This window comes from Struthio camelus, chromosome 4 (assembly GCF_040807025.1).
Source record: "Struthio camelus isolate bStrCam1 chromosome 4, bStrCam1.hap1, whole genome shotgun sequence".
In the NCBI taxonomy this organism is placed as follows: Eukaryota; Metazoa; Chordata; class Aves; order Struthioniformes; family Struthionidae; genus Struthio; species Struthio camelus.
The window spans coordinates 36883088-36895292 of NC_090945.1; the positions used below are offsets into that span (position 1 = coordinate 36883088).

The following is a 12205-nucleotide window of genomic DNA, read 5'->3' on the forward strand; positions in this document are numbered from 1 at the left end:
CTTATCATTCCATTGCATTCAAAAACCAGTATATCAGGACACTAGCATATTTCACGTTGTTACAGTCTAGCCAAAATATGTTATAGCTGCTCTTAAACCTTAAATAACGATGCCGTATAAGCACTTGAACTTGCATTTTAGATTTGCAATTGAAACTTTATTCATGACTTGTGCCAAACAAGTTAAACAGGTGTCAATGTAATGAACACATGTATTAAGAATTCCAAAAGGAGAATTAATTTGGTGGTACTCTTTTCACTTTTAAGTTACTTTTACAAAACTCATCATTTCCCTCTAACTTAAAAAGATATTGGTGCAATCTTTCTTATTATTGAGGAAGAAAAGAAAACAAATAAAGTACTAAATGGTAGTTCAGTTTTGAACCACACAATGCTCCACGATGAAAGCTAGTTCTAAGAACAACACTCAGATTTATTTAAATTATTTTTTAAATAAATGGTAGGGGTAAAATTAGAAATTCAAAATCAGTGCTATCACATTGTTATGATAAAATTTAAGCTGTTAGAGAATCACCTTGTTTTTAACTGCTCTAACAAAGCTCTAGTTCTCCAATACAATTATGTTAAACACATACATTCATTTTACTTTTAAAAAAAAATTTAATTGTTTTTTTTAAAAACAACCTGCAAAACCTTGTTTACCTTTAAATCTGACCTGAAGACATTCACTCAAATCACCCAAGTATAGCTGAGCATTACCTAGTTCTTAAAAATATAAAGAAACACCCAAAAAACTCTTTACCTTGGTGCAGAACTTCCCCAGGCTCCATGCTTGTCTGTCAAAATGTTGATAATTTTCTGTATTAGTTGAGTTGCAGTCACATGGTCTCGGTACTTGGCTGCCCTTATCAAATGATCACACATTTTTTCTTCTTCTCGTTTGTCTGCAGAATACTGGGCACATAGTGACTAGAAAGAAAATAAGGACTTTACCACTTTGCACTTTAATTATACCATCCCAAGAAACCTAAAGCACGTTAGAATTAACTACTTATACAAAACCCTTGAGAAATAAGAATTATCCCCATTTTACAGGTGTGGGGACTGAGGAGCTATGCAGCTGCCCACAGTAAATACATACGCAGGGCCAAATAGAGGATCTTGGCCCGTCCTGACTTCTGTAACCACATGCAATACGCGCTCAAGATTTCACAAACACCAACAAGTTAGTGTCCTGGTTGCATAATAAAACATATAGGCACAAGCACTTTTAGTTTACAACAAACTAAGCGAATGGCACTATAAATAAAGAGGCAAGTTTCAGAAGAATGGATACTCCCACGACTCTCCATTAGATCTGTGTAGCCAACCATTTGCTGTTACTTGTATCAATATTCAACTATAAAGGGAAAATTTGCATATCTTCAGATAGGCAGAAGATTAAATGCACATGAAGACTGAATCAATCCTCACCAGATGGCTTAAGTCAAGCATGGTAGCAGGCCAGCATGGGAAAGCTAATGATTTTCTTAGCTGTACTACACCTGTTGTATAAACATGCATTATTTTCCAAAGTAGTCAAAACCTAATACTAGCAAGCAAGAACTGAAAGTCACATATACAAAACTCTAAGCTATGAAAGATTCTTTGTTACAATATTTTCTCAACATTTTGTTTCTTGTTGATCTGAAAATTTTTCCATTAATATAGAGCTCAAAAAAGAAAGGGCATCAAATTTAGATTCCCCCCCCCTCCCCCCCAAAGCAACATACGTGAAGACCCAGAACAAATTCAAATATTAGTTGAAACAATAAAAGCTTTTCCCCATTTCAGCGCTCCCTGTTTCTAATTTCAGTTTTCATCTGGCAATTCCACAGATCACATATGCCAGGCAAAGCATTTCAGCCTTTGTCAATGATTGGATTATTCTATGATCTAGTTAGTAGAATGGACACAAATGTCTGTCTAACAACAAAAAAAATTGCTTTCTCTTCATGAAGAACAGCTGATGCAGGCACTAGTACAATTTAGAAGAAAAAAAAGCTTAGATAGCAGCCCAATATCATAACAATTCTTGCATTTCAAACAGTAACAATGCTCTTTTCATACATATATACACACACACAACCCCCTATGGAGATATATATACACACGCATATGCAAATACTAGAAAACTGCTGCAAATAAAAGTCAATTGGCTAAAAATTTTACTTATATATACACATCATTCAGAAGGGGGAAAGAAGGAACGACGGAAAAAAGGAAGGGAGGGAAAATGCAATGAAAAAAATCATGGTTGTGTAGATTTTCATAGACATTAGATAACAGAAATATATCAATAGATGAATAACTTTTAGAAGTCCTTTCAATTTTAACAATTTGAATATATTTACAAGTTTCCTTGTAATTTTTCCCCTTATGTTTTTTCCCATGCCTTAGAGCAACGCTCACCTGATGAACAGGCATCCAGAAGGAGAGAAGAATAAGCAGCTGACTTTGCAAGTCAACAAGACATCAAAAATTGGCTTTTGTACTCTTATAAGAAGCATTCCACCACCCCTCTTCACAAAAAGATAAGATGGAGAAATCATAGCCAACATTAAACAAGATTTTTATAGCTCTTTTTAAATATAGCTATCTTTTCCAATACAGTAATCTATTTTGCACCCATGATGATTTTGAGTTCTCTTCAGCACTTTGTAAATGTTTGATAAGCTGTTATTTTTGAGTTGCTTGAAAGGGCAGAATTCTAAAAACAAGTGTCTAAGGTAAGCTAAGTAGTAAAATGTTTTAAAGTGCTCTTTAATGGATCCTCCTTTACAATTTGAACAGCAACTTTTCATATCTGACATAAAATCCATAGATATAAATCACATTAGAGGGTTATTCTTTCCCCATTATCAATCTCTGTCTCTTTATGGAACATTAAAGTCACATTTGACCTTAAAACATGATAAAATGGAAATCAAACTAGAATGTTTTGTAAAAGATATAATGAACTTGTACATCTTTAAAAAAAAGTCTCTCTTTGAAGTAATTTTGAATGCATCCTTCATTAAACACCAACAAAGATTTTCAGAATGTAGGTCTGATGCTCAGGTGAAGGAAGAAATGGTATTTTATTGTTCTGACAACTTCCATGAAAACAAAATCAGCCTGTTACAAAACTGAAATGAATGGGACTTCACTTTTCAGCAAAATCATTACTTAATATGAATAGAAATTTGCAGTTCCCCACCAAAGTTGAGCCTCCCACATGCAGCAATCCTGTAAAATTATAACATCGCTTCGGGAGGCGCCGCATAACTGCGGCACGCTCACTGGAGTATGTATTTCACAAACAGGAACAGAAAGCAGCCACAGCTTTGTCAGACACTGACACGTGCTTGTGCATAGTTACTAATATTGGGAAAGGTTTGCAAGATTGGTGGTTTAATCAGGCTATATCTTCCAAGAACACCTAACGATTTTTTAAGCAGCAAAGGACATACAAAGAACTAAAATTTTATTAGTACACACAAATGAATCTCTAGTGAATTCTAAAACTTAAATTTTCACTGCAAAGTTTACTGGCTCTTCCCTACCTATTCTTGCTGATATGCTGTCATTTTATCTATTCTGTTTCTCTACTTGAGTGGTCTGCTTCTGTCAAATAATCCTCCTTTTCCTGATACCCTTTAATAGGTCCTCTCTTTGATCATAGAGGTTACTTGTCAATGGTTCGATGGTTGTCTTATCCAGTATATGCCAAATATATTCAGCAAAAGAGAGGATATTCCTGTCTGTCTGTCTGTCTCTCTCTCTCTCTAACAATCATCAATGTAGGCATGATAAAAGACTGGCTTTATCAAAAGAGATGAAGAGACCAATCCCAAAGCAACCAGTCACCACTAGACTATTCTGGAAACACTAAAAAAAAATCTCCCTGTTTCTCTACTATGTTTTTTTCATTTTCCAGATGCCTTCAGGTTCATCTTAACACAAAGGGCTTAAATACTTTTACAAAAAAAAAAAAAAGTATTATTCTAACTAGCTTTCATATTAAACAGATAGGAAAAATAATAAATTTTAAAAGTCTCCATATTACATGGGACATAATCATGACCACAGATACAGGCAGATTTCCTAAACTTAAGGATGGCTAAGATTTCCGTTTGATATAGAAGGCTCCTATGAGGAAAAGCACAAAGCCACGTATCTGTAGCAATATTCGACCAAACTAAACATTAGTTATAGGATTAAATGATCTAAATAAAGACCTATCAGAGATCGGCTACTACTAGAAATACTACTGTAAGATACAGATCTCTTATAGATATACCAAGATAGATAGCTGCATATGCCATCCAAAGACTATGAACAACCTGGTATGTGTTAATATTGCACACCAAATTCTGAGCATTCAGTTTACATAAAATAAAAATTCAGCTTGATTCCTATTTGTGCACAAACTCACAGACTAATTTCTTCTTCTTTGTTTGATATCTTGCACTTGCAGTATGCACCCTGCCATGCTCTAATGTGGTTTGACGATTACACATACAATTGCATACAGTCAAATTGGAAACCTCTCTACTAGTGCTTTTGCAAAACTAGTGCTTTTTGCCCTAAACAACTTTTGTTATCTGTTTGGAAAAGTGTATAATGAAAGAATAACCCCATAAGTACTGCGAGAGAATTTCACAATCACACCCATGGTGAAACACAAACTGTTGAAAGAAGAAAAACATATCTGCATACATACACTCCACAGGTTATCTACAAAAAAAGTGGCTGTTAAAATTTTACAAAGGGGAAGTTTATCAAGCAGAATCCTTTCATACACGACACGAGAGATGACCATTTTTTTCTACCCCTTCATCCACCATGGAACAGAAAACTTCTCCTCTTTGCCAATACTGCAGAGCAGAATAGAGATTCTTCCTCCCTCCCTTTCCCGGTATGGACTACCGCAGGCTATTTGAAGATGTAGATTATCTGAAGATTTATCTTTGAGGAACAGCAATTTTAAAGGGGTACAAGGTCATCCAAAAGGCAAGTTATAGACATGGAAACACAATATATTCTGTATGCAGGACAGATACTAATTCACCTTGTCAGTATTGGAATATTCTGCCTATTTCACTGTGTCTATTTTACTGAAGAGGAGGATTAATCTAGTGTTTTCAAGACTATTTTATCTTTAGTCTATATAAAAACGTCAAATTAAGCTGAAAATAAAAGCTTTCCTCTGCATAGTAACATCTACATGTGCATCCTTGCAATTTCCAAAATTACAATATAATGCTTCATACAAGCTGTAAGTTCAATAGCATAGATCCTTTTAAAAGCAACATAGCACCTTTTTTCTTTTTATAACTTCAACCTAGAGATTACCAGACACTTTGAGGTATGCCAGCTCCTTTGTCTAATATGGCTGAAAGCTACTAGCTTTGTGAACAAACTGTCTCAGAGGGTGTCATTTTACATGAGAAGTCATCCATAAGACAACACACAGTCTTGCCGTTAATGCAAATTCCCTACCAATAAGGATATTTCAGTAAATGAAGGAGCTCCTCAATCCTCTGCTTTCACAGATCTTTGCACTTGACCTCTGACCTAAGGTTTAAAGTCTGGACTAAAAAATGCTACCCAGGGAAATCTTACAAAGACTCTGAATAAGACTTAGAAAAATGAAAGCTTAAAACCTCAACAGCGAACAAAAGTCAACCAATGACAACATCTGACAGCCACCGTCAATTCTGAAGTGATGCCTCTGTCACCCAACGACTCAAGGTATTGATTTCTCTCAGCATGAAGAAAGCTTAAGCCAATGAAATAGATACAGCATCATCCCCCCGATAATAGCCATCAAGGTTAACACCAGCAGAACACTTATGAAAGTATCTCTTCTATTTCTTCTTGTTTTAATGGACTGAACACAATGCGATGGCTTCTCATTTCTGCAACCTATAGTTTTCTAAACTGCATTTTCCATCTATTCAGCCTTTTAGCTGATTTGAAGATTAAAAATATCTACATCAATTGTTTGTGATAAAGATGTGTTATGGGGGAAAAAAAAGTGTTTTTAGTCAGACATTTCTGGAAAAAAACATTCATATAAAATGGCAAGAGGGGGAAAAAAAAATACAGTTGACTTAGATCACACTGAATACAGGATGGCAAAACTACTGTCATAACTAGAACAAACCTACCACAGTCAGTTAATTTGGTTATTGGTGATTAGAGTGAAAGATAGGCATCTCAAGAGACATCTGGTTTTAATCTGGACTGAGTCAATAGCTGTATTTTTTACCTTTAGGTCTCACAATATTAACTTGAGTAAACCCAACTAAACACTAGAGGCAAAGGCACACTTTTACCAAAGATAATACCTTTCTAGTCAACCTAATTTAACAGAGTAGGTAAATGAACCAAATAACTGACAGAATAAATAAACAGTAAAGAGTAAATAGCATCAAATTTCTTCTTCAGTATCCACTAGTACCATAGGGTTTATTTTTTTAAATTCTCCTTTCATTGTCATTATTTGCGCTACAGCAGCACCTTTGGATCACAATCAAAGGTGAAGTTTTACATAAACAAGTAAGAGAGCTCTCTTACTGGGGGGATTTACTATACATGCCCTACATTACTTCAGTATTCTAGCTCCCTAACCTGCTAGGCTCTATCATAGACAATACCCTGAGACGATTGCTCTTTTTAATCCAGCAAGCCTTTTGGTTTTGTTCACATGCCTAAATGCTTTGTGTTCAATTCTCAAAGCACGCACTAAGGTAGACACTTTCCTCTCTTTCGTAAACCCAGTATACGTCTGCAACCCCTTCATGCTGTTTTTGTCATAAAACAGGCCAAGACCTTAAAAACAATACTCTTGCAGCTTCAATCCGAGATCCTTTGCGTCTGTATTTTCCAAATACTTTGCATTTTCCAAGCTAGTAAATAATCAAAGCCCAATTGACTCTAGAAACAGGTAAAGCTCAACACTTCTACATAGGTGCCTCTGGGGTCTCAGATTAGATATCAAGCAAACAAAAGAACTACTGAACACCTGTGAACAGTTTAAGCATTTCCTAATACAATGCATCAGCTTTGCTGCATTCAATCGGTTCAGCACCGCCACCATCAAGGAGATTAGCACTGTTTTCACTAAACAACTTCTAGTTCAATGCAACAAATGAAGCAGATCCATAAACGACCTCTGGGACTAAAAAAATTTTTTATTTGGTAAGTAAGGCCCACTCCATGCAGCAAACGAGAAGCATACATAAACCAAGGCTCCACTACATATGCCTAGTAAGGGCCAAATTAAGGTTGCATTACTCTGATTTTTTCATAACTGTTGGATACTTGGTTTTGCAGTCTTTTCATATTATCATTTCTATGCAACCTAAATTTAAAAAAAGGGAGGAAAACACAATTTTATCATGTGAAAACATACATATAAGCCTCAAGATGGGCCAAATACAAAGACTTCTAACTTAAGCACAGCAGTATTATCATCTTGTCTGTACCAGTAGTCAGAGGTATGCAAGCAACTTGTTGCTGCCAGAAGAGAAATCTGGTATTTAGTTATAGACTGTAAAGGGGGTAGCGTAGACTGACCTAGGGAAGTGTCCTAATTCTACCTTCTATACACACCACATTTCCTTTCTGTTCTTCTCCTTTATTTGAAGGCTCTTTCTCCTACTTCCCACCTTTTGCTCTTGCTGTTTGTACTTTGCTTTACCAGTAGCATCAGGACACTTCCTTCTTCCCTTCTGTACAGTATGAACATTAAGAGGAAGTAAAGGAATTAATTATCATCCTCTAAATGCCAGTAGTGCTGCCAGTTCAGGAGATATTTGCCAGACAGGCCATGCTGTGTGCTTCAATCAGGCTGCCCATTCTTACTGATCTTGTGAAAAACTTCAAATGACCAGGAGCCCTGCGGCACACGCCCAGTTCTCTCCAACACACTACAACTCTAAAATATCCCCATCTGATAACAGTGAACAAACCTCTCCCGTGAGACTCATTGTTGGAGAGGGAGGACCTTTGTAAGGCAGGTAACAAAGTAACCTAGCGTTTTTGACCCCACTGCCCAAACACTTACTTCTCTTCTCAAGGACTCAGTTTTCCAGACACCCTTCTGCCAGCATTCTGCCAGCATAGTTCTTTGACAACATACAGCACCAAGACTTGGCACAGGAGAGACGCTTGAACACATTGAGAGCCACATGTCGTTCAGAACGCACAGCTAGACTTTAAATGCAATTTCTAAAGATAGGGAATGCATAATACACTCAGTATCTTTGAATAACACAGCTCCTTAATTAAGAAGCCCTTAAGGTGATATATCAAGAGCAATTTTTCATAAGTTTTGAGTTGGACAAATTTGGTCCACACATGAATGTTTCACATGAATGGCAAAACGTACCTTTCTGACAGTGGGGAAACATTACTACTGCAAGATATGGAAAAATGGGAAATTCTCAATGAAACAAAAAGTTAAGACTCTTCATGTTTTAATTTGGGAAACTCTTCCCTGACCATCTTTCCAAAATAAGAAAAAAGGTATTCTAAAGGTATTCAACCTCTGAGATCACAAAAAAATGGAAAATTTCAGCCAGAACGATTCAGATGGCAAGCAGATAAGCCAAATTATAACCAGAAGGTTATTGGCACCTTACTACAAGACGTAGTGACATTTTCACCTATACATGTGGCTTTTACCTCTGGCTATAACAAAGTGAAAGACATTTGCACAAGATAAGCTTCTTTGGTTTATGTATTTATCAAACACATAGCTATAAAAACTTAGCTATATTAATATTTAACACACTAATGTTAATTGTCTCAACACTTACCTTACAGGAATGTGTGTTCCTATATATGACTCATTTTTACCATCATATAAGAACTCACATTCATATTATACCTAGGATACAATACAAAAAAATAACAAAATCAAAAGTATGCAGATTATTTATTGTTCGATATCCCAGTTACATCACACTTCATAAACCTGTCTATAAATTTGCAAAACCCATGCAGATTCAGCTCATTTCTAGCCAAAATCTCTAAACAAACAGTTTGAAGATTACGTAAGGTTCCAGATTTCCTAAAGATTAGCCCCATGAAATCTTTCCCAGAAAGATTAGCCCTGTGAAATAACCCTTAACTTGGGGCACCTGTTCCTATTTTTATTTTCTACATAGTTCCTCTTAAGTACCTTTCAGCTTTCCCTTACACAACTGCTATGTTAATAAGCAGCTTCTGAATGTATGAATACACACCAGCTTACAAGCAAAGAACAGAAATCACTTATTAATTTGAGATAACAAGACATTTAGGCATAGTAGTTTCCTTTCTTGCCACGACTGATTTCATGCCAACGACGAGCGTATCTCTAACAAGCTTCAGTACTTTGGATACAAAGCTCGTTTCAGACGTGGACTCCTTAAGATATTGTTTATGAAGTTAAATGCAGAAATTGACATTTGTAGCATGCCTTTGTATAAATTTGTTCTGTTCTCTGCAAATAGAATCAAAGGCAAGTTCTGAAAGTATTCTACGCTGAACAGTAGCCTAGAACTCACTAGACTTTAAGAAAAAACAAGGGAAAAGAGTTCCATCACCACAAAATTCAGGTATACATAGGGATAAATAATAGTAATTATAGTAGATGTAGGAAGCAACCACCTATCATTCTGCACCATGACAGAAGGAGCTTTAAAAATGTTACCAAAGGTAGCACAAAAATAGAACGTTTTGTGAGACCACAGCTTCATCCTGGATCAGACTTTCACCTATGAAACATTCAAGCATGAATTTGAACTTATGACCCAAAAGGTAACCCATCTATCCTTTACCAACTTCTAACATGCTTGTCCTAAGAGCTAATTTAACTTGGTTTCTGACAGTTCAGAACCTTTTCAGCCATTCATACCTTAGTCTGATCAGCTTGATTGGCATGTACCCCCAAGCACCACTGTGAAACAGGACAAACAAACTTGCCTTCACATACACAGAAAAAACACTTCAGTTTTTGCCATGAAGTCATTGTGTCTTCATCTAAACTTGTGGAAACCTTTGAATTAGTTATTATGAAAAAACATTAAAGGGCTTTGTTTCTTTGTCAGAGCAGATTTCAAGTGACTGTCAGAGAATCAGTGAGAAAAAGAAAGGATTATATGAGATTTTATTCAAAAGTCTATTAAAAAAAATAAGATGGTCAGTGCTGCTCATCAACTTTCTAACTTTCACCGCAAACTTACTTTTCACCTCAAGGCACACTAAGACTCTTGAGATGCTTATTCTTTCTAAGATCAAGCATTTTAAAAGCAGAATATTTTGATTAAGAGGATATAAAAATGGCAAAGATTAAAAACAATTCAGAAGCAAATTGGAAGGAAGATGAAAGATGGCCTTTTATACCAGTGATTCTTTAAAATCATTCCCAGCCATTTACTTTGAAAACATGTAAGCGGCCACAATCCTGGCTTTAGATTAACCTCTGCCTTAACTTAAAGCCTCCTGTCAGAATTCCTACAGCATCAAACTATGAAAAGTATATTACTTTAACATTGTATTTCTCCTGTGCTTTTAAAATAATTTATCTTTTCAATTTCATTTCAACCAGAGTATGAATTTGAATGTTTTGTTTTTTTGTGATTGGTTCTCATGCATTTAAGTAATACAATTTTGGAATTTCAACAGAGCTTGAAATAAGTAAGGATAAGCTTAGTTTTTCAAATTGACACATTTTTTTAATTCATAAAAAAAATTCTACCACCCTTGAAAGGTAGCTCTAAAAATTTTGGGTGTAGGGTAATTTAATTTCTCATTAAAACTAATCTAAGCATGATTTTTTTTACCCATAAAGAGAACACACGCAAAACATTAACACCATTCAGAATATGGGAAGATAGTGGACTGTATTTGAAATTACAGCAGTCTAACTTTAAAATACCCTTTCAGACACCTCTAAATAGATCCTTTTCTGGATCATATGGAACAAGGACTAAGAATACTCCATAACAATTGCTTTAAAAACTTTATTTTCTTGATCATTTAGTTTAAAATGAAAGACTTCACTAATGCAGGAGTCAGTACTGTAACTACCACAGGTGCTATCTTCCAGAGAAGTAAACTGTTATATAGTAGTATGTAGTTTCTAATGAAAACTTTATGCTCTCATTGTAAAAATAATAATGATAACAACATCATCACAATAAACATAGTCACTTACATAAGGCAAATATATTAGATCTATTCCACAAGTTTTCTGGATATTTCCCATTTCAGTATTAAATAATGGAACTTGTGAGGAACTTGTGAGCCTACTTCAAAGGCTCTGATGTTCTTGTTAAGCTTTATTTTCAGCTTTGGTTCAATATTGTGTGTGAGGCTTTGCTGTATTTTACTGCGTTTTGCTTAAACACTTTGAAAGTGTTTTCATACTCCCCTGGCTAACAGTATCAGCATTTGTTACATACAGCTGAATTCACGGATGTCAGTGTAGCGGCATGAGGTGGATTACACAGGAAAACTACGAAAATCCTATTTAATCAGATTTTACAAGTTGACTTTAGTTCAGTGTAAAATAGCAAACTTTAAACATGATAAGCTCCAACTATTGAGCACGATAGCCAAGCAGGATACAAAAACAACACAAGTCTGTGGCATTTTTTCAACAAGAGTCTGGGATTTGATGTGAACTACACTTCACTAATTAAAGTTATAGATACTGAAAGAAAGTACAGTGACTGATCAAAATTACGTTTCCATCAAGCATGTACAGAAATGAAATGAACTATTTAAAATACATAACTATCATATAAAAATAAGTGATAGCTATTGGACATACCAAAGAGCTATATAGCCGCACTTCCCATTCATTTAACAGCTTCACTTGCAATATAGCCAATAATCTAGCTCTGATCAATTCTAATATTCCAGATTTCTGAGTAGTTTCAAACTGCCATTTAAAAATACCCTGCCACTGACCGTATAAAATTACCTCCCAAAACAGCACTTGTCCAAAGCCAAGATGGGTGATGATCTCTTCAAGGCTATCAACAATTCCTTAGAAATGTAATAATTAGGGGTTCTAACGGATAGGGTAGGAAAAAATAAGCAACACTTTCAGAAATATCTGATATCTAAGCATATCTGATTTCTTTTATTTTGTAAAAGTTTAACATGTTTAGCACTAAAGGTGTGATGGCCCTCAGCTAGGATAATTTAGACATGCCTGCAGA

General features: G+C 35.4%; 1 protein-coding gene across 8 annotated transcripts in view; it reads right to left on the minus strand.

Moving 5' to 3' along the window:
* The window catches only part of LRBA (LPS responsive beige-like anchor protein), a 407526-nt gene that overhangs the window by 237900 nt on the left and 157421 nt on the right, over positions 1 to 12205 (minus strand). For all 8 annotated transcript variants that reach the window (XM_068942256.1, XM_068942262.1, XM_068942261.1 and 5 more), the window contains one exon: positions 763 to 929. In XM_068942256.1, the coding sequence (XP_068798357.1) occupies positions 763 to 929 (167 nt within the window). The remainder of the gene's footprint in view (positions 1 to 762; positions 930 to 12205) is intronic.